The 23,765-nt window shown below is 43.9% G+C and overlaps 2 protein-coding genes across 2 annotated transcripts in view; both read left to right on the forward strand.

Moving 5' to 3' along the window:
• GPR108 (G protein-coupled receptor 108) overlaps positions 1–23,765 on the forward strand; it is a 1,998,409-nt gene that overhangs the window by 41,471 nt on the left and 1,933,173 nt on the right. The window lies entirely within an intron of this gene.
• Positions 15,392–15,788, forward strand: LOC122812318 (histone H2B type 1-J-like). Its single transcript, XM_044084723.1, has one exon. It carries the CDS (start codon positions 15,401–15,403, stop codon positions 15,776–15,778), a length of 378 nt encoding a protein of 125 aa, XP_043940658.1. The 5' UTR covers positions 15,392–15,400; the 3' UTR covers positions 15,779–15,788.

The raw sequence follows: 23,765 nt of genomic DNA on the forward strand, positions 1-23,765 counted from the left end.
CCTTGCTAAACTCTGAAAAAAAAAATGGAATACATTCAGCTTTTGGATAACGGTATGAAATGTGAACATCTAAGCCGCATGGGGCATATTTAACACCATGACTTTGTCTCTCTTTGTAGAACATGTCAGTATCCAGGACAAAATACTTCTTAAAGGGGCAGTCTTTGATGGTCTTAAGATGGCTGGATAAACCATTTATGCCTGCTGACAATTCTCTGCTGGATGTGATAAAACGCAATGGCATGGTTTACGTATCCATTATACTGTGAGCTTTCTCCATTCAAGTGGAAGGAATAGTGCTGTCTGGTGTTCCACAAAGCTATATTTAAGGATAATACGAAGTCATCTCTGTTAATAAATAATAAGTCATGACATCCAAGGCCTTGTACACAGATGACTTGTCCCTCCTGCAGTCTGATTTCAATAAGAATTACCACTTTCTCAACAACTGGGGTGAGAGGTTGGTATACTGGTTAAGGTATTTAACTTTTATAAGGTACAGGGTTTGATTTTCACATTGGGTAATTAGCTAGTCTTAAAGTGACCCACAAGGACAGTTAGCCTGGTACTAACCTATGAATATGTTTAGCAGCAAAACCAATGTGTATTCTGTTTGGGTTACCTAAAACATTATCGAAAATGAATAAATGCTCCCTTTGCAATCTTTTAGGGGTTAATCTTGAACACATTTGACTCTCTAACTATCAGGCAGTTTAGTGAATGTCACTCTGCCAGTTTCTATACTAAAAGATTAAGATGGCTTCTCAGCTGTAGGTTACATACCAAGTTTGTAGGCTGTTGATATAGGAAGCCTGAACTTCTGTTGTCAGAAATGTCCTGGTTGTTGAATAGTGGTGTGTAGTGTCATTATTAGCTGTTATATCGGCACAAAATGCTGCACCCAGCAAACAGCTTTATATTATGTCATTTCATTTCACTGTCGGACATTGGTCAGCACCACTATCTGTCAATGACATAAAGAGAGAACGTTCTGCCATTTGCTGTGATCTTTAAACTACCTCACTGCCTTTACCACAGTAATGCACACATCCTTAGTTGATAAACTGAGTTTCTCACATTCGTCCTTTGTGCCTTCAAGCAAAGATGCACTGTCCTTTAAGAAGTCATGTTTCACATTATTGCTGACTTGAGCATTCTTTCTGTAAAATGGCCTCAGCAGTATTAACTTCATATGTTTTATCATTAGCTCACTGCTGCAGTAGTTGAAGCTATACGAGACATATCCTGCCAATGATTAGACAACTGATCAATTTCCAAAGCTGTAGGGTACCTTCCACATGACCAAACCACTGCAGCACAGCTCTTGGATAGTGTGATATAAAGTCAGTGATTTGGAAGTGCAACCTCCTTGCTGTTGAAATGCACTATTTAAGACTGGACAGATAACTGTCCCGCTAGGGACTTTCCATTTTATCATATGTGAGGAAAAATCTGTCAAAATTTGTGGCTAGGGACTAGAGTTTGTGTTTTTGGTTGTTGTCACTAAGTATTTTACCTCTAAACTAGAGTGTTTAGGCAGGTGGTAAGACCAGCTTACCAAGGCTGTGTTATCTTCTCATGGTAGAGACATGAACACGTGTCCCAGCTCCTTGGTTGTTCCCTCTCTCTAGTACAAAAAAAACGAAAAGCTGAATGACAGGGTTTGATCTTACAGGTCCCTAGGTTTATGGGCACGTGTTAGGCTGTTGATCTGTGAGGTTCTTGAGCATAGCCTTAATCCCCTGGATAGTTTTTAGTCCTCATGTCTTCTGTGTGAATAGCCCAGGGGCAGGCAGAACAAGGATATTTTGGGACACTTTACTTGTTGTAAAACGTCTAACATGGCTCATTAAGGAGAAAATTATGGTATAAAACTATCTAGTTATAATAACACCAAGTTAAAACTCTGACAAGCTTTCACATAAAATGTAACATAAAACCAGAGACAGCAGTAACAAACATTTAATCAACCTCTCTATATCACACAAACAAATTACATCATTCATAAATTTAAAAACTGTCACCCCCTAGTAGAATCTTTAACAGAGGCTTTACACTGCAGCCACCATTTAAGCCTGGGGGTCAGTGAACTCTCAATACTGACCATTTATATTCAGCATTTCCATCTCCATGGATGTATTGCCACCAGTTATAGTGTCATTTATTACCTCAAGTACTGAAAACCTAAATTAATGATTTTCTGCCTTTTATCAAGGACATGTTTATATAGTGCATTGGGGGTATTTTACATTTTTTGTCTAATAAATATTCACCGGTACATTCTTTAAACTTCGTATTATATCTATCAAAATAGAAAGCATTGTATGTTTGACATAAAACAATATACACGGTCTATTTTTATGTCACAATTGCAGGGGTCAGTAAATAATGCACATTTAATGTATTTGGCTGCATATAGGAGTCATTTCTATAAATTTGCTGACAGAAGTGATAACTGTAGCACAGTCAAGTGCCATTCTGTTTTAGTATGTTATATGATGGAGAATAATTTTAAATGTTTGTTTTAAATTGTTACCCCTTCTGTATGTAAATTAAGGGTTATCAGCTAATTTCTCCCGAAGTCCATCTATTTTTTTAATTTACCAATTTTTTTATAATATGGCTAGTGACTCCTTATCATATCCTGTCTCCATCCTTCTCAACTGCTCCATACTAGAATCCTACATACCCAAACTCTCGAAAGTATCTCACATCATTCCTCTCCATAAGGGAGGTAATTCTTACGAATTCTCCAACTACCGACCTATTGCCATCCTTTGCCCCTTATCCAAAATTCTTGAGAAATGCATCCACTTGCAAGTGATGACATTTCTTAACACACACAATCTACTATCTACCACACAACATGGTTTCTGTTCACATCACAGCACTACCACAGCCCTTCTATCCTTCACTAATCATATAAACCTTCGCATGAATGATGATAAATATGTATCATCCATTTTCCTAGACCTCTCAAAAGCATTTGATATGGTCTCCCACTCCATTCTACTAGACTCACTAATATTATTATCCTTCACCTCCTCTACTATAGCCTGGTTCAGAAGCTACTTGTCTGACGGGCAACAATCAGTCCAGTGGAAAGGAACTCTGTCTACACAACTTCCAGCCACCATAGGAGTTCCACAGGGCTCTATACTGGGCCCGCTGTTCTCTATTTTCACAAATGACCTCAAATGCTCTACACAACATGCCACACTCCTACAATATGCAGATGATTCAACTCTGATCTGCTCTGCCTCATCTCCCACCACCCTACATACACTCACTCAAGATACCTTTATCTCGGTAGAAAAATGGATATCTGGTATCCAACTAATTCTAAATCCCAAAGACAAAACTGATACTATTTACCCCTAATAGATAAAAAAAAAAAGTCTCCTTTACCATAACATCTAAGGACGGCACCACTATCTCCCCTTCTAACCACACCAAACTTGTGGGCATTGAAATAGACAATAATCTCCACTTTGATGTTCACATCTCACATACCATAAAACTAGTACACAAACAACTAGGCTCCCTATACAGGCATAAGTCCTTTCTCTCACAAAAGGCAAGAGTCACTCTTGCACAAAGCCACCTCCTCTCAACTCTATTATACGCAGCACCAATCTTTACCCAAATCAGACCATGTGACCTAGACAAACTAGAATCATGCTACAATAAAATAGCCAAGTTTGCTACTAACTCAGCCTGTAGAACCCATCACTGTGCTGCACTAAAAGAACTAAAATGGCTTGAGCTACCACAGCTACTGAACTATCACCAGCTGGCCACAGCCTACAATATTCTCAAATATCCTGAAAAAAAACCCTCACTATCCAACCTACTTACGATCTATATTGCAAACCGGTATCTAAGATCCAGTGAAACATCTCTCCATCACCAAGGCTAACGATAATGCAGGGAAAGCGTTCTACTCCCACACCGTTGCCAGAAATTGGAACTCTCTTCCCCTATCTGTGTCCACTACCCCCTCCACATCCATATTCAAAAACTCCCTCAAATCGCACCTTCTTAGTACCTGGTTATGCCCTTGTATCACATAACCCTACTCGTACTACTATTAACTCCCCAAATTCCTCTCTGATCACATGCTGGAGCTCTGATCCCCTGTAGGCTTGGTCATCTGAAAGGGTACTTTTAACTGTAGAATCTTACTTGATTTATTTTCTTTTCTTACCAATGTATGACTGACATTGTCTTTTTACCCATGTTCTATATCTTCTTTTACCTGGAGTGTTTTTATTAATTCTTGTTATATTACTAAGCTCAGCATACATGATGTAACCTGTTTCGTGTATTATGCCGGATGTACTGTATTCATATAAATTGATGCTGGAGCTTTTCTCCCCGGGCCTCCGCTGAAAATGGACCTGGTCCAGTTGGAATTTCCCGGGTAACAAATGTAAAATAAATAAATAAATATTGTCAATAACTTGTTTGTCGAAATTTTTTTTTTTTAATTTTTTTGTACTCTTAATGCCCTTAAGTCACTCAGAGCTATTTTCATTTTATTCTTCTGAAACATAATGTTATTATATTTCATGAAAAATACTAACAATTGGTTTAATAGCACTATGACTTTGAGTGACAAATTTGTTCATGTTATTTACGTTATGAATATTATAACCCCTTGCTTAAAAATATAGACCAATTTTATCCATTTTCTCCTTAAAAGATTCAGTCTTAGTGTTTAGTCTGGAACAGCTGTTCATCTGATTTTTATGTTTTGCAATAAAAAAAATAGATGTGTGCTTGAATACATTATGGCTAGCCACCAGGCAGTGTAAAGCTTGGCTCGCGATGATTGTCACTGTTGAAGTGACACCCGACCCTATGTGCAAATAGGGAAATTGGGGTTGAAGATGACTGGCTGGGTGTATTCTTTTGATAGATTTCTTGTGTACTGAAGTTGTTACAGCACCGTTTTCTTCCCTATTAATTTCTGTCTAAAAAATAAATATTCTTCATGGACACATTTTTCTTTCTTTCTTTCTTTCTTTCTTTCTTTCTTTCTTTCTTTCTTTCTTTCTTTCTTTCTTTCTTTCTTTCTTTTCTTTTCTTTTCTTTTCTTTGCATGGTACTGGATTGTGGGTTAGTACTGAATGCTTGTAAGAGGTCCTGATGTGTGGTGTGTACTGATTTGCCCTCATTCATTACTTCAGTAACCTTTTTGAAGACACCAGGTTAAGTAGCAGGGTCTGCCCTCGACTTATCTGAAATGGCTTGGGTCGAGAGTTGTAGATCTATGTCCTTGTACATTAATTCTGTAGTGATTCTTTCCTAAGCCTTACAAACAAGGCCGGTCAGGGTTATGGGTCTGTAATTACCCGGGCCCATTTATATCACACACTTCTGCAAGGGAAGACTGTAGCTGTCTGCCATTCATCTGGCACAAAGACTGTTTGGAGGCTGATATTAAATAACCTCTGTAAGGGGGTGGAGACTGATATTAAATAACCTCTGTAAGGGGGATTGGAGGTGTCTGACAAGTCATATTTTGGGTTGATCCGTAAGTAGCCTGGTGTGTTATCTGGCCGTATAGAAGTAGTGCTCTTGGCCTTTGATAGAGCCTTAAGGACTTAGTCCCGGATCACATACCTTCATCTGTACCACTCCCTAATCTCCCAAGAACATCTGAGGGGACTGGAGGGTGAAGTTTGAATTGAATTTCTTCGTGGGGTAGACTGGCAATGTCCTGTGTGTCCACTTATGTGATATACCTTACTATTGGCTCTGGGCAGTGCTCAACGTTATTTCTGAGATTTCTAACATAACTGAAGAAAGTTTTTAGTGATTATCCTTGGCCTGGGTGGCTATTTTTACCTCCTGTCTGGCTTTGGTTGATTTGTTTAGGGTTCAGTGGTACGGTGTTCCTTGTTGAGTTCAGAAAGACTATTATTGCCATTTTGAGAATTAAATTGCTTTCTTTCTTGCACTCAGTGAGTTTCTGTCTGTTATTATAGAGCATGTTTATATTAGGATTTCACCAAAGGGTGTTGTTTTTAAATTTGGCATTGTATTTAGCCCTTAGCGGGAGATATGCATCTATGTAGCTATTTACATATGCATAGAATTTGGCAGTAAAGGATTCTGCATAACCAGTCCTCAAAATGGAAGGGTCTTTTGAATTTAGCCAGGTCATTACTCAGTTTAACAGATTACTGGAAGATGCTTCTAGCATTAGTTTTAAGGTGAGTGTGACCGGTTTTTGTGGTCTGATTTGACCACGGAAGAAGTTACATTTAGTGGACATGTGGTCCAGGACTCTCTTGCCCCTCGTTGAGGTGTGGACTAACTGGTCCAAAGAGTTGGTATTGACAAAGTCCAAACATTTCTGTGTGTACATGTCTTCCAGTTAAAGTAGGGATAGTTGAAATCTCATAGGAGAATGGTGTTTGGCTACTGTTTATGTAAGAGGTGTGAGCTGAGGGGGACATGGAGGGGTTTCTGTCATTAACAATGATATGGTAAGGAGTTTTATTGACAGTATGTTGGATATGGAGTAGTTCAAGGTCACTAGTTTGCCTAATGAGTCTGAAGATAAAATGTTTTTTGTTTAAGACTATGGAAACCCCTACCACCTCTAGTACCCCATTTTAATGAGAGGGCCCTGAACGTGTGGCAGGCACTGAAACCCTGCACTGATGGAGGGCTGTCATTGATCTTGAACCAAGTCTCCATGTCAATGCATATATTAATGTCTGGGGTAAGGAGTGCTTTGTAGGGAGTGCAGTATAAGGCTTCTAGCAATGAGCAGCAATATACCTTTCATGATTGTAGAGAGTGCAGTATAAGGCTTCTAGCAATGAGCAGCAATATACCTTTCATGATTCTAGGGAGTGCAGTATAAGGCTTCTAGCAATGAGCAGCAATATACCTTTCATGATTGTAGGGAGTGCAGTATAAGGCTTCTAGCAATGAGCAGCAATATACCTTTCATGATTGTAGGGAGTGCAGTATAAGACTTCTAGCAATGAGCAGCAATATACCTTTCATGATTGTAGGGAGTGCAGTATAAGGCTTCTAGCAATGAGCAGCAATATACCTTTCATGATTGTAGGGAGTGCAGTATAAGGCTTCTAGCAATGAGCAGCAATGTACCTTTCATGATTGTAGGGAGTGCAGTATAAGGCTTCTAGCAATGAGCAGCAATGTATCTTTCATGATTGTAGGGAGTGCAGTATAAGGCTTCTAGCAATGAGCAGCAATATACCTTTCATGATTGTAGGGAGTGCAGTATAAGGCTTCTAGCAATGAGCAGCAATGTACCTTTCATGATTGTAGGGAGTGCAGTATAAGGCTTCTAGCAATGAGCAGCAATGTACCTTTCATGATTGTAGGGAGTGCAGTATAAGGATTCTAGCAATGAGCAGCAATATACCTTTCATGATTGTAGGGAGTGCAGTATAAGGATTCTAGCAATGAGCAGCAATATACCTTTCATGATTGTAGGGAGTGCAGTATAAGGCTTCTAGCAATGAGCAGCAATATACCTTTCATGATTGTAGGGAGTGCAGTATAAGGCTTCTAGCAATGAGCAGCAATATACCTTTCATGATTGTAGGGAGTGCAGTATAAGGCTTCTAGCAATGAGCAGCAATATACCTTTCATGATTGTAGGGAGTGCAGTATAAGGCTTCTAGCAATGAGCAGCAATATACCTTTCATGATTGTAGGGAGTGCAGTATAAGGCTTCTAGCAATGAGCAGCAATATACCTTTCATGATTGTAGGGAGTGCAGTATAAGGCTTCTAGCAATGAGCAGCAATATACCTTTCTACCTTTCATGATTGTAGGAAGTGCAGTATAAGGCTTCTAGCAATGAGCAGCAATATACCTTTCATGATTGTAGGGAGTGCAGTATAAGGATTCTAGCAATGAGCAGCAATATACCTTTCATGATTGTAGGGAGTGCAGTATAAGGATTCTAGCAATGAGCAGCAATATACCTTTCATGATTGTAGGGAGTGCTGTATAAGGCTTCTAGCAATGAGCAGCAATATACCTTTCATGATTGTAGGGAGTGCAGTATAAGGCTTCTAGCAATGAGCAGCAATATACCTTTCATGATTGTAGGGAGTGCAGTATAAGGCTTCTAGCAATGAGCAGCAATATACCTTTCATGATTGTAGGGAGTGCAGTATAAGGCTTCTAGCAATGAGCAGCAATGTACCTTTCATGATTGTAGGGAGTGCAGTATAAGGCTTCTAGCAATGAGCAGCAATATACCTTTCATGATTGTAGGGAGTGCAGTGTAAGGCTTCTAGCAATGAGCAGCAATATACCTTTCATGATTGTAGGGAGTGCAGTATAAGGCTTCTAGCAATGAGCAGCAATATACCTTTCATGATTGTAGGGAGTGCAGTATAAGGCTTCTAGCAATGAGCAGCAATATACCTTTCTACCTTTCATGATTGTAGGAAGTGCAGTATAAGGCTTCTAGCAATGAGCAGCAATATACCTTTCATGATTGTAGGGAGTGCAGTATAAGGATTCTAGCAATGAGCAGCAATATACCTTTCATGATTGTAGGGAGTGCAGTATAAGGCTTCTAGCAATGAGCAGCAATATACCTTTCTACCTTTCATGATTGTAGGAAGTGCAGTATAAGGCTTCTAGCAATGAGCAGCAATATACCTTTCATGATTGTAGGGAGTGCTGTATAAGGCTTCTAGCAATGAGCAGCAATATACCTTTCATGATTGTAGGGAGTGCAGTATAAGGCTTCTAGCAATGAGCAGCAATATACCTTTCATGATTGTAGGGAGTGCAGTATAAGGCTTCTAGCAATGAGCAGCAATATACCTTTCATGATTGTAGGGAGTGCAGTATAAGGCTTCTAGCAATGAGCAGCAATGTACCTTTCATGATTGTAGGGAGTGCAGTATAAGGCTTCTAGCAATGAGCAGCAATATACCTTTCATGATTGTAGGGAGTGCAGTATAAGGCTTCTAGCAATGAGCAGCAATATACCTTTCATGATTGTAGGGAGTGCAGTATAAGGCTTCTAGCAATGAGCAGCAATATACCTTTCATGATTGTAGGGAGTGCAGTATAAGGCTTCTAGCAATGAGCAGCAATATACCTTTCATGATGCCCATCATTAGATCACTGCTGCAGTAGCCTGTGCTATATGGGTTCTACCCTTCAGAGGGTATTAACGCTGATCAGAGGGTATTAACACTGATGAGCTTTCCCAAAGCTTAAGGACAATGTCCACTCATCCAAACTATTGGTAGCTCAAAATACAAGGGGAGAATGTCATTGGTCTGGGTGGCAAACTCTTCAGAGCGTTCCTTCAGCTGAAGAATGCTGAGCTACTCTGGTAGCATCATTCCATTGCTGAGCAGATACGTTCCCCTTTGGGGAAAACCTTCCACAGTTACTTTATTTTTTAACAAACCAGCGCTTTAAAAAACATTTAAATATTGATAGGTTTTCCTGTTTTTTTGGGACTGTCTCATTGTTCTTTCCAGTTCAACAAGTGTGCTTTATTTTGTTATTTTTAGTGTAACTTTTGTTACCTTTTCTTAATAATTTATTTTACAGTCTGGGGCAAGTGTGTGCACAAGAAGGAAGAAAAGTATTAGTCAGCCTCTAACAGCTCAGCAGGCTGCTTACGTATCCCAACCTCAGAGGACTGATTCTGCACTCGTCATATTTCCTTTTACAGTCCCTGGTGTAGTTTCTCCAGCCAGCACGGACCAGGCTTCGACGTAGCCTCTGAACTGTTGGACCATCCTCTGCAGGCATTGGAGAAGCACTCTCTTTTTTTGTCTGTGATAAGGGAGGGGGGACTGCCTCTCAGCATCTTAGTCTGGCCAGGCAGTTTATTGGGGTGGTGTCCCTGACATGAGTCAGTCTGCTTTTTGGCTATTCCTTGTAAAAAGAAGCAGAAAATTAAACATTTACCTTCCCCTGTCTCTCGCACACATAATAAGGAAGATTTATTTGGCTTAGCTCGGGGCTTAGTTCATAGGTATGTACTAGGCTAATGCCCACGAGGGCCTTTCTAAGCCTACCCATGTATCCCAAATCTCTGACAAGTTTGGCTCCCTTTTGATAAGTGTAAGCAGAGGCCTGGGAGATGCATTTACAAGCAGGGACCTGGGACACTAACAGGGTGCCTGTGTTCATTCGAGACATAGATGCCAAACCAGAGATGAATTTCATGTTCCCCTTCAAATTGTCCAAGCAGGGGCCTGGGACACTAACAGGGTGCCTGTGTTCATTAGAGACATAGATGCCAAACCAGAGATGAATTTCTGTTCCCCTTCAAATTGTCCAAGCAAGGGCCTGGGACACTAACAGGGTGCCTGTGTTCATTCGAGACATAGATGCCAAACCAGAGATGAATTTCATGTTCCCCTTCAAATTGTCCAAGCAGGGGCCTGGGACACTAACAGGGTGCCTGTGTTCATTAGAGACATAGATGCCAAACCAGAGATGAATTTCTGTTCCCCTTCAAATTGTCCAAGCAAGGGCCTGGGACACTAACAGGGTGCCTGTGTTCATTCGAGACATAGATGCCAAACCAGAGATGAATTTCATGTTCCCCTTCAAATTGTCCAAGCAAGGGCCTGGGACACTAACAGGGTGCCTGTGTTCATTCGAGACATAGATGCCAAACCAGAGATGAATTTCATGTTCCCCTTCAAATTGTCCAAGCAGGGGCCTGGGACACTAACAGGGTGCCTGTGTTCATTCGAGACATAGATGCCAAACCAGAGATGAATTTCATGTTCCCCTTCAAATTGTCCAAGTTATACTTCAATTGGGATAGGGATGAACTCTGCTTAAAGTAGATGGACAGCCCGTTCCATAGAAGGATAGTTTCTGTGGTATGTGTCTGTCCAGCAGCCCTGTTTATATTACAGGCAAGGTGTAAGTCTTTAGAATGGGTAATTCTGATGTTGCTTGTCTGCGGATATGCTGGAGATCCATCGGGGTGGAGTCTGACAGTGCTTTATATGCCAGGCATAGCTCTTCCGTCAGCAGCCTGTAGGAGACAGAGTACATGGATGGGGTGTGAGGCTGTCTGCAAGGGACCTGTTCTTTACTATTTGTATTCTTTTAATGAGGGACTTCTGTGCATGTGTCAGCTGTTGGATGTGCCTGGTTAGGTTACATACTAAAGGGGGCATTCTACTCCATGATGGCTCTAATGAATGCTGAATACAGTGGAACAGTAACCTTCTTGGACCGAGATGCCATACCTTTTTATAAGTTGCACAGCAAAGACTGATTTCCTTCCTGCTGTAGACATATGATGGTCTAATGCTAGATTACACTGTGCATCCCCAAGTCCTTGAATACTGGGTCGACTCTTAGGGATGTGTTGTCAGTGTGTTACTGGGGGGTGGATCAATTTCTGACTTCATTTTTCTGTGTCAGTCCTTCCTGGAGAACATTAATGCCTCTGGAGGATTCTGTGACTGCTCCTAATTTGCAGTCTTCTGCAAATCTGGTCAGCCAGAGGCCCTTGACATTAGTCTTTACTTCAGAGAAGTAAATGACAAAAAGGAACTGTCCCAGGACCAATCTGTGAGGGACTCTGCATGTGTCTGGCCGGTCATCATCATCAGCCCCCCTTTTCCCATTTTTTTTCTACATGGGGTTGGGGTATCGTGTTAACTGTCGCCTACTCTTTCGATTTAGTGCCTCACTCCTGCCTTCTTCAACACTCATGCCTGATTGTCGCAGATCTTCTTTCACACAATCCATCCACCTCTTTGCTGGATGTCCTTGCTTCCTCTTACCTTCTTCCTGTCTGTCCCAAATCTCCCTCACCAGATTGTCTTCTGCTTTTCTACACATGTGCCCAAACCACAGTAATCTGTTCTCTTTGATCTTTCCTGCAATTGGAGCTACTTTGGTTTCTGCCGTTATGTCCTCATTTATTCGTCTGTCCAACAGTGTGGATCCTGTCACCTTTCTCAGGCACTTCATTTCCATCACCTCTAGCTTATTCAGCTGTTCTGCCTTTACTGCCCAGGTTTCTGTACCATACAGTAATACTGGTCACACCACTGTCTTGTACACCTTTACTTTTCAGCTTCTTTGGCATTCATCTGTCATAGACTACACCTGATACTCTATGCTAGTTGGCTGCAGCCCCTCTGATTCTAGCTTTGACCTCTTCAGACTACCCTTCTCCTCGACTACACCTCCCAGATATCTGAAGCTGTTTACCTGTTCCACTGTCTTGCCTTCTATCTCTGTTTTCAGCTTCTTCTGATTTCCCCCAATTTGCTGCCATTACCACCATCTTATCTGTGCTTAGTGTCATCCCATGTGCCTTCAAATTTGTATTCCATTTTCCTTTGCTGAAGCTCTAGCTCAGAGTCTGCCTGTACTGCCACATCATCTGCATACAACAGCTTTGTTGATCCACCCCCTCCAACCTGTTTGCTAATGTAGTCCATCACCAGAATGAACAGCAGTGGGCTCAGAGCTGAACCCTGATGTATACCAACACCCACTGGGAACCCCTCTGTGAGGCCAAACACTGTTTGTACTTGAGTCACTGGGTCCTTGTACATAGCCTGCACTAATTCTACCAGTGTTTCTGGGACTTCAAACCACCGCAGTACTGCCCAGATCAGCTTTCTTGGGACCTTGTCATATGCTTTCTCCAAGTTTAGGAATGCCCGTTTGGACTCTATCCTCATCTCTAGCTTCTTCTCAAGTATCTGTCTCAGTGCGAACATCGGGCCAATTGTGCTGCATCCTGATCTGAATCCGAACTGCTCATCTCCCATCTTACATTCTACTACTGTCCATATCCATTTATCAATCACCCTCTCCAGAACTTTCATGCAATGTGATGGGTGTGTGATATATCTGTACTGCCCACAGTCGTGGATGTCCCCTTTGTTCTTGTACACTGGCATGAGTATATTTATTCTCCAGTCATCTGGGATACACCTTTTTCTCCACACTGCTCTTAGTACCCTCAGGAGCCATTTCTCCCCATCTCACCCAGCATCTTTATCATATCTGCTGTGACCTCATCTGAACCTGCTGCTTTCCCTGACTTCATCTTCCTTAGTACTGTTCTTACTTCTTCTATGGTGGGCTCCTCCTCTTCTCTCATTGTTGGCCGTTTCTGGGGCAGTACAGCTTCTGTGGGCTTTTCTCCATTCAGAAGCTGCTGGAAATATCTCCATCTGCCTTTGATGTCCTGTGGACTGGTGAGCAGGTTGTTGCTGGCATGCCTTATGAAGGGTGTCTGACTATCTTCTTTATCTTTCTGCCTTTGCTACCTGATATTGTTTCTTTGTGCCCCTTACTGAGTCACTTTCCAGAAGTTGGTACGGTGCCTCCAATGCCCTATTGTTTGCTTTTGCAACTTCTTTCTTAGCTTCTTTGTTAGCCAATCAGTAGTTCTTCCTAGCCTGGTCAGTCTTTTCTGTCTCCCACTTCTTCCTACACTCCTTTTTTTCTTTTGATGACTTCCTGGACTTCTGCATTCCACCACCAGCTTTCCTTATGTACCATATTTCCATACCTGGCTCGGCCACATATCTTTTCTGTAGTCCTAACACATGCTGTTTTTAGGCACTGCCATTCTTTTTCAACTCCACTTATCTCCTTGACTTCTTGGGGTGCTAGAGCCCTGAGTAATTCCTTGAACTGTTGTACTTTCTCTCCAGTCAACTTCCAGGTCTTCACCCTGGTCTCTTTTGACCTTAGAGCCTTCTCTGACCACTGCTTGCAGCTGATTGTGGCAACTAGTGGTTTATGCTTTGGGCCAACTCTTTCACTGGGGATAACTTTGCAATCATGGATTCTGCCCCAGTGCCTTTTCCTTACTAGGAGGAAGTCTACCTGAGTTGCGTGTTGACTACTCTTGTATGTGATCTTGTGACTCTCTTTATTTCTGAACCATGTGTTTGCTACTATGAAGCCATTTGCCAGACAGAACTCTAGAATGGATTCTCCTTCTTTACTCCTGTTGCCCCACCCATGAGGACAAAGTCGGCCCTCGTATCATGTTCTGTCTGTCCCAATATGTGCATTCAAGTCACCCATTATCAACACCAATTCATGTTGTTCTGAGTCTTCACTTCATTTTAAAAGGAAGATATTTGCTGTCTCTCAGATTCTGATCCTCGGTCTGAGGGATATGAATTGGGAAGACATTTGCTGTCTCTCGGATTCTGATCCTCGGGTCTGTGGGATATGAATTGGGAAGATATTTGCTGTCTCTCTCAGATTCTGACCCTCTGTCTGAGGGATATTAATTGGACCTAGGCTGTGCTTCTCATGTTCATACTGCACAGCACGGGGAGTCTGACTTTGAGAATACCATTGCCAAAATGAATGAGTTACTTCTGAAGCAAGTCAGCTCCCTAATTCTAACTTCTGTGTCCTCTGTGAGTTAGCTGGCTATCCACTGGGTGACATACCTAACCTCTTGAGTTGGTCAACAATGCCTGAGTGGGGGGTATTGTGCCAGATGCCTTGGCCAGGTAGGCAGTGTGAACTATTTTTCCCTCATTCATTGCTTTGGTAACTTTCTCAAAAAAAAAGTCCATCAGGTCGAGTAGGCATGACCTGCCCTTGATGAAACCAGATTGGGTTGGGTCCAATGTCTGGAGGGTTCCTTTGTTATTTATCAGTTACATCTTTCCATGACTTTGCATATGAGACTAGTGAGACTGTGTCAGTCGTTTCCGGGGTCTGTACACGACCCACTTTTGTGCATAGGGATGACGATTACTGTTCTCTATTTGTTAGGCATAAAGCCCGTTTGGAGGCCATGGTTAAATAGTGATTCCAGAGGTCCTGATAGATTATGCATCATGCTGTTTAGAAGGCATCCTAGGATACAGTCTGGGCCCATATATACAGTGTTCTTGGCCTCGGAGAGCATTGAGGACCTGCTCTCTAATGATAGTGGGGGGAGTTATTCTTCGTAGTATTTCTTTAGGGGAGGTTGAGGGGGAGAGAGGAGTAAAACTGGAGCTGAATTTGTCTTCCAGTAGGTTTGCTATCTTCTGTGGCTCAGTATAGGTGGTTCCATTAACAATGATCTCTTCACACAAGTGTGTATTGCTTTTGTACTTGTGGACATGGCTAAAGATTGCCTTGTGGTTGTCCTTTGCCTGGGAGGTGACGTTTACCTCCAGTCTGGCTTTCATTAGCTTTCATTTACTTGTGATTTGTTTGCTTCGTTCGAGAATGCTTTTATCCTGCTGGGTGATGCACCTGATTTTTTGTCATGATTTTCTTCCTTCTGTTTTAGAAATTGATTCAGTTCCACCAGGGTGGCTTGTTGTTTTGAGTTCTGTACTTATTCCTGTTGGGTACACCAAAATTCAGGCTCTTAACCCTTTAAAGTTTTTTAAAACAACTTTTATCGAAGATGCCAGAACCAGCAAAACCCGCTGCCCCTAAAAAGGGTTCAAAGAAGGTTGTGAAGAAGCCAGCTAAGAAAGATGGAAAGAAGCGCCGTAGGAGTCGTAAAGAAAGCTATTCTATTTACGTATACAAGGTTTTGAAGCAGGTTCATCCTGATACTGGGATATCTTCTAAAGCCATGAACATCATGAATTCTTTTGTGAATGATATTTTTGAGCGGATTGCAGGAGAAGCTTTTCATCTAGCTCACTACAGCAAGCGCTCGACGATCAGTTCGCGGGAGATTCAGACAGCGGTGCGGCTTTTGTTGCCTGGTGAGCTGGCTAAACATGCTGTGTCCGAGGGCACCAAAGCTGTCACCAAGTATACAAGTGCCAAGTAAGAGTCTTCTTTCCTTAACCCTTTAAACCCTAGTTCCTCTAAGACAAAAAATAATTTCTTCTGTTCCCAGTTGAATAGTGAATGGAATGGGAGGGAACAACTTGTGCCCATTCACCACAGGCACCAGAATGTGATTCTGAGGAATGTTTCTTCTGATCTTCTGTCTGAAGAACTTTTCATTTCAGAAATGGTTTCAGAAAAGCATCAGATGTTATGTGAGCCTATCTCGCCTACATTTTGTACTGATGGGCTCGGAGCCGATCCCTCGGCTCCGACTCGGCACGCTATGCTATAGAGTGAGGCCTCTTATTGGCTGAGCTATTTCTTATCCCAGGATGCACCACCACTAATCCCCCTGATCTCGTTTGCCGCTTACTAAGCTAAGACGTGGTCTCAACTTGGCTGGGCTAAGTACTACTTTTTTTTTTAGGCTTTTCCTGTCAGGAATTTGCTTGTTTTGAACCCAAAAGCTGTTTTAACAGCTATTGTTGTGATATGAGTGTGTTTTGCGTATTTTTATTGAGGAATTTGTGTTTTTTTTTCATCAGGGAAGGTTTCCCGTTTTAGTTAGAGGGGCCTTCCCCTTTTGCTATTTGCTATTCTAGCGTTTGTTTTGTGGGTCAAGTACCCGTTTAAGTTAGAGGGTCTTGACCCACTCTTTCTGTGTTTTTGGTTAACTGTATTGGTATAGATAAAAAAAAAAAAAAAACTTTGTATTTCTTTCATTTTTAAACTACTAGTTTTTGGTGCATTTTCTATCTGTAGACATGTCAAAAGAACATAGACCCTCCGGGTTTAAAAAGTGCGCGAGGTGTGGTTGTAAGATGTCCATAACGGACGACCACTCCTCGTGCGTTTATTGCTTAGGCGCCAAGCACCTACAAGAGTCATGTAGCGTGTGTCACACCTTTTCATCAAGAGTCCTCCAGGAGAGGAAGAACAAATTAATCCTAAAAGGTTTGATAAAGCCTTCCTTCGAGGAGGCTTTATCTTCACCTTCCTCTCCTTCAAAAAAGAAAAAAGCGTCGGCTCCGACCAGTCTGTCGGAACCGACTGCCAAAAAATTTAGGCAGGCTTCTCCATCGGCTCCACGGACTTCGGAGCCGAGGGCGGAACGGTCTGCCTCGATGCCTCTAGTCTCGACCCCTCTGGTTTCGGAGCCGAGGACTGGGGCATCGAGAGGCGGGTCACCTTCATCGGCTCCACTGATATTGGAGCCGATGAAGGTTGCCGGCTCAGACTCTTCCCCTTCGGCGCCGAAGTCCTCATCGGCACCGAGGGAAATTGCCTTGAGATCTCCCTCAGAACCGATAATTATTGAATCCATTCGGAGCCGGTCCCCTAGTCCTATGGAGCCGATGGAGAAATCGGTTCGGACCCGATCGGTATCGTCCAGATCCTCCAAGATGTCTGATTCGGACATCGACAGGGTGCTCCTAAGACTCTTCCAGTCTCCGGTGTTCCAGAAGTTAGTTTCGGCTCCAGCCCATTCGGCTTCGGAGCCGATGGTCCACCTTCCTACTACTGTTCCTCCTCCAACAGCCTCGGCACCATTGGAGCCGGTGCTGGTGGAACCGGTGGAGGTTTTAGGGTCGGGCCTGACCCTTACTCCAACTCCAGCTCTTGAGTCGGAGTTCGGTACGCGGACTTCTTCCGTCGGCCCCGGGGGGGATGCTTCGGGATTGATGTTTTCGGTCCCAAGTCTTCCTCTCAGTGCATCGGCTGCGGGAGTGCCGTCTACCGTCGTGGCCACGGAGGTGGAACCCTCCCAGGATTCTGGTGGTCCCGCCTTCAGGGCTATGAGGAGTGCGTTAGCCAAATCATCTTTGGCTACCTCCACGGTCTCCCCAGCTCCTTCCCTGCATACCGAGACTGGGTCTTTGGCAGTCCCCCTGTCCTTAGACAGCGGAGCCCCGGGGCCTGAGGTTACCCCCACTGGGGTTTCCCCCCCTTCCTGGAGGTCCTTCTGAAGCTTCTTCGGAAGAACCTCCCCAGGAAAAGATTGTGCAAGAGGAAGCACGTTGACTCCCCTGATGAGTCTGATGCAGAAGGGTCCCCTAAGTCATCCTTGGATGATGTCTCCTTTGCAGACATCCTGGAAGCCCTTAAACAACGAGGTGGCTGGCAGTCCAAACCCCCTTCTGCTGATGAGTCGGTGTTCCTTAAGGCCTTCGGGGCTCAGCCCTCCGCCTCCTGGGTGTCTCCGCCCTTCGACGAGCTCTTGGATTTGATCTGTCGAAGGGCGTGGGAACACCCAGACTCTGTGGAACCGGTGCCTGCTCGTCCTAATAAATTCCTCTCGGCACCCCCTGAAAAAGAGTTTCTAACTAAAGGTGTGGCTGTAGATGCTTTGGTGGTGGCATCTGCTACCCAGCAAGATGTAGCAGAGGCTTCGACGTCCGTCCATCCTCCTAATAAGGAGTCTAGGAGCATGGATCGGTACGGAAAGCGCACCCTAAGTTCAGCGGCCTTTACATTAAGGTCCTTGAACTACCTTACGCACTTTACCAGGTTTCAGAGGGATCTGATTAAAGAACTTTCCGATACCCTCTTGGGTAACCTGCCTGAGGAGCTGGCCCAGACGGTTGGCTCTCAGCTGGCTAGATTATCGTCCATTTCAAACTCGTCCATGAGGCTCATTTCTTATGCGGCCGAAGGGGCGAGTAGAGCGGCGGGTACAGGCACTGCTCTACGGAGACAAGCCTGGCTCCACCTGTGTCATTTAAGCGGAGGCCTTTAAGTCTTCCTTTGCTGACGCCCCCTTTGATGGGTCCTCCCTGTTTGGACCCAAGGTAAAGGACACACTGACCCGCTGCGAACAGGAGGGTAAGACTCTGACTGCCATAGGGGCACGATTTTCCACTCCCTTTCGGCCTTATCCCAAGGCTAAAAGAGGAGGGAAAATGTGGTTCCGTAGATCTCAGAAGCCTTACCCCTCTCAGCAGGATGATCCCCCTTCCAGAGGCAGGGGAGGGGGAAATTCTTCCGGAAGACGCCGTCCCAGAGGCGGCAGAGGCCCTCGCAACACTGGAGACCGCGAGTCCTTTCGTGGCTCTTCAGCCTTTCACAGTCCCTGAGGGATTGCCCGACTGTTCAGCTCCAGAGCCAGTCGGGGTTCGTTTTTCGAGGCACCTAAAAGCCTGGGAAGGTATCACTCAGGACCGATGGGTGCTTTGAATTATCGCCGGAGGTTACTCCATCCCTTTCTCTCACTCTCCACCTCAGTCCAAAAAAATCCCGGACCCGCCACCCAGTCAACAGGAAACTGCAGCCTCAGAAGTTTCAAAGCTGCTGCAAAAAGGAGTCATCCAACCGGTCCCCGCAGACCAGATCGGATTAGGGACTTACTCAAGATTCTTTTTGGTGCCAAAAAAGACTGGGGACTTGAGACCCATTTTAGATCTCAGCATTCTAAACCATTCAGTCAAAAAGTCCAAGTTCCGAATGGTCACCCTACAAACCATTCTCCCATTGCTGGAGAAAGGTGTTTGGATGTGCTCCATAGATCTCAAGGACGCTTATTACCATATCATGGTACATCAAGCGTCCAGGAGACATCTGCGCTTCAGCCTAGGAGGCAGTCATTTTCAGTTCCGCACGCTGCCCTTTGGTCTCACCACAGCCCCCAGGGTGTTCACCAAATGTTTGGTGGTCGTGACTGCTCACCTGAGAAGTCTAGGATTCCAGGTGTTTCCATATCTAGACGACTGGCTCCTAACTGCCACCTCCAAGCATCTACTATTGCGGAACCTACAAGCCACTATATCACTGGGCAATTCCCTTGGAATCACCTTCAATTGGCCAAAGTCTGTGTTGCTGCCATCTCAACGCTTAAGATTCATAGGGGTAGAGAGAGACTCAAACCAAATGCGGGTCTATCTACCTACAGACAGAATACAAACCATTCAGGCTCAAGTTCGAGCCTTACTTCCCAGATCCAAAGCCCCAGCCAGAATGGTCCTGCAGCTATTGGGATCCATGTCCGCCACGGTTCTTCTAGTCCCCCTGGCAAGGTTGCACATCTCCAGTGGCTTCTTTCAGCTCAATGGTCCTTTCAGGAACTCCCTCTCAGTCACCTCATATGGATCACAGAAACCTGAAAACGGGACCTTCGCTGGTGGCTAGTGCCCTCCAATTTGGATCAGGGACGACCCTTTGTTCCACCACCTCCTGCGGCCACTTTGACCACGGACGCCTCCCAGATGGGGTGGGGGGGACATTCCCTGGGCAGGTCAGTCAAAGGCAAATGGCACCCAGAAGAGACCCAACTTCATATCAACATCCTAGAAATGAGGGCGGTGCTTCTGTCCCTTCAAGCCCTTCACGATTACCTCCCTCAGGGCGTAATTGCCGTTCACTCAGACAACATGTCAGTTGTCTGGTACCTGAACAAACAGGGAGGGACCAGATCCTATCCTCTTTGCAGAGAGGCCATGAGAGTCTGGGAATGGGCAGTGTCGACCAAACGCTTTCTAGTAGCTACTCATATCCCGGGCAAGTCCAATGTGATAGCCGACAGACTGAGCAGAACCATCCTCTCTCCTCACGAATGGTCTCTGAACATGACAGTTGCAAATCAGATTTTCAGCAAATGGGGAGTTCCGTGTTGCGACCTCTTCGCGACTCCACTGAATGCGAAGTGCAAAAAATTCTTCTCCCTAACCCCGGCTCTGGGGAAGAGCCCCATGGACGCACTAGCCCGTCCTTGGCCCACCGGCTTGCTTTATGCCTTCCCCCCAGTTCCTCTCCTTCCCAGGGTGATCCAAAGGCATCTCTTGGGGAGCAAAATGATCCTAGTTGCTCCTTACTGGCCTCGTCAAGTATGGTTTCCCTATCTTCGGAAATATGCTCTGGAAGGTCCATGGTTCCTGGATCAGATCCCAGACCTTTTGGTTCATCAGTCGGGACTATTCCACCAGTCCCTACACACCCTTAAAATTGACGGCTTGGCTCCTCCTCTTCCAACTATAGTCAGGAGTCATACATTGGATCCAGAAGTTGTACACATCTTATCTTCGGCCCACAAGTCTGCTACAAAGAAATTGTATTCTAGCAAATGGAAAAGATTTGCTATTTGGGCTCAACTCCGGGGCCTGGATCCCATCTCTATTCCCGTATCAGAAGTACTGAAATTTTTAACTTCTCTATTCAATCTTGGCTCTTCAGTCTCTACCATCAAGGTTCAATTAGCAGCGATTTCCAATTTTCATGAATCTATAAACCCACCTTTAATGAGCAACAGATTGTGTAAGACCTTCTTGAAAGGTGCTGCGCTTTTAAGACCTCCGATTTCTCATCCTGCTCCTCCATGGGATCTCGATGTAGTGTTACGCGCCTTAACTTCCTTCCCCTTCGAACCGGCAGCGACATGTGATCTAAAATTTCTATCGTGGAAGACTGCTTTTCTGGTGGCAATTACTTCTGCCAGAAGGGTTTCAGCTTCAAGCTTTGTCTGTAAAACCCCCGTACTTGGTTTTTCACAAAGACAGAGTATCTCTCAGGCCAAATCCTTCCTTTGTCCCTAAAGTTTGTTCCAGATTCTGCCTACAACAATCATTAGAACTTCCAGTCTTCTTTCCGAAATATTCTAACAAAGCGGAATTCATATTCCACACATTAGATGTCCACAGGCAGTTGCGTTTTTATTTAGATAGGACCAAACAAACAAGGAAAACAGATCAGTTGTTTGTATCCTTTGCAGACAATAAATTGGGCAAAGCCGTCACAAAGGTCACTATTGCCAAATGGATCAGGGACTGTATTACTCAAGCTTATTCTTATTCTAACAAAGAGCTTACCACCTCTGTCAAAGCTCATTCTACAAGGGCTATGGCTATTTCGATAGCATTTCATTCTAAGCTTGCCATTAGTGACATTTGTGCTGCGGCTACGTGGTCTTCCCCGCACACTTTCATTTCCCACTACAAATTGGATGTGGCATCTAGAGGACGAGCTTCATTTGTTTCCACAGTTCTCAGGAGTGTTTTCCAGTGAGCCACCCAGGATTTAGGTGCTAGGGACGCTGTCCCATCAGTACAGAATGTAGGCGAGATAGGATCACATAACATCTTTTAGTTATGTACTCACCATAACTTTAGATGTTTTCGATCCATCTCACCTACATTCCCAATAACCCACACTCCTTCCCCCTTCCTTGGAGATCAGAGGATATCAGAAGGTCCGAATCCTGTTGTTTCATCTTGAAACATCTAACAATGTTATATAAACAAGTTGTGCTTGTGTGCATGATTGCGGACAAACAAGATCTGGGGGATTAGTGGTGGTGCATCCTGGGATAAGAAATAGCTCAGCCAATAAGAGGCCTCGCTCTATAGCATAGCGTGCCAAGTCGGAGCCGAGGGATCGGCTCCGAGCCCATCAGTACAGAATGTAGGCGAGATGGATCCCAAACATCTAAAGTTATGGTAAGTACATAACTAAAAGTTATTTCAGTAGGAACAAACTGACATTCTAGTTTCTTTGAAAAAAATATTCTGACTCTTTACAATTGTAATTTCCTTAGCTACTGCTTTTCCTCCTACGTATCACTGTTGCAGCCTGCAGCACTGGCCAAGCCAGCCTTTGGACCCCAAAAAGCAAGACAGACTATATAAAGTTCCTCACTCTTATAACTTATCTAATACTGCAGTGATTTATCTGATCAGTCCTTCTGCAGCTAATTATATGGTTAATAATAACCTCTCTGTCTTTTTTTGATGGCTTCTTCTGCTACTGTCATTTACAGGATTTTTAATTGCCAAGCTCACCTGCTGAAGCTTTTGCTAGCATACTTTGAGAATATGCAAAACCTTAACTGCCCCTTTTCCTTCACCCAAAGGTAACTTTCTAAAAGCTCTTAATTCATATGTTTGTGAAGCAGCTGACCATTATTCAAAGTTAACTCGCCTGGTACCTCCTGTAGAGCAGCAGGTACTGTATTTGTTATGAGAAGATTTGTATGGTTACATTTTCAAACTTTGCTTGAAGATGTTAAAAACTGAAATTTTACAGCTTCCTCGTGATAGTGCCATCTGCTGCTGAGGTCCTGAAAGTTTTGTTGAGCGAGGAAACTGATAGGCTGAAAAAGATGTGCAACACTTTCTGCCCCAAGTTTTACAAGTTTCATAGTTTCACCTAAAGCAAGCAGTTTCAGTAAACTTCAGACATTCAAAAAACAATGACAAGAGAGTTCAAATAAAGAAAGGGATGGCCTCCAAGAAGCAAGGACAGTCCAATAAGTCTGTATAACTATTTAAACCGTAACCCCACCCCCACTGGCAACCATTTTAATCATATCCTAAAATCTGGTTCTCCATTTCTCCTCATTGGCAACCGATAATCTCAGACAAATAGGGCTACAGATAGCAGTAGGAGTCTCTCTCTCTCTCTTTTTGGGGGTTTCTCCACATCCATTAGATCAGACTTCTTTATTCCCCCGTCATTCAGCATCTGCTGGTGCAAGGGATGATAGAACTGGTTTCCCTTTATCTGGCAGGGAAAATGTTCTATTAAAGAATGTTTGTGGAACCAAAGTAAGAAGCTTCAGGGAGACCTGTCCTGTCATCTCTCTCTCAACAAGTTCCCGAATGTTTGTGGAACCAAAGTAAGAAGCTTCAGGGAGAGCTGTCCTGTCATCTCTCTCTCAACAAGTTCCCGAATGTTTGTGGAACCAAAGTAAGAAGCTTCAGGGAGACCTGTCCTGTCATCTCTCTCTCAACAAGTTCCCGAATGTTTCTGGAACCAAAGTAAGAAGCTTCAGGGAGACCTGTCCTGTCATCTCTCTCTCAACAAGTTCCCGAATGTTTGTGGAACCAAAGTAAGAAGCTTCAGGGAGACCTGTCCTGTCATCTCTCTCTCAACAAGTTCCCGAATGTTTGTGGAACCAAAGTAAGAAGCTTCAGGGAGACCTGTCCTGTCATCTCTCTCTCAACAAGTTCCCGAATGTTTGTGGAACCAAAGTAAGAAGCTTCAGGGAGACCTGTCCTGTC

This window comes from Protopterus annectens, chromosome 9.part0 (assembly GCF_019279795.1).
Source record: "Protopterus annectens isolate FY-2018-M chromosome 9.part0, PAN1.0, whole genome shotgun sequence".
Taxonomy (NCBI): domain Eukaryota; kingdom Metazoa; phylum Chordata; order Ceratodontiformes; family Protopteridae; genus Protopterus; species Protopterus annectens.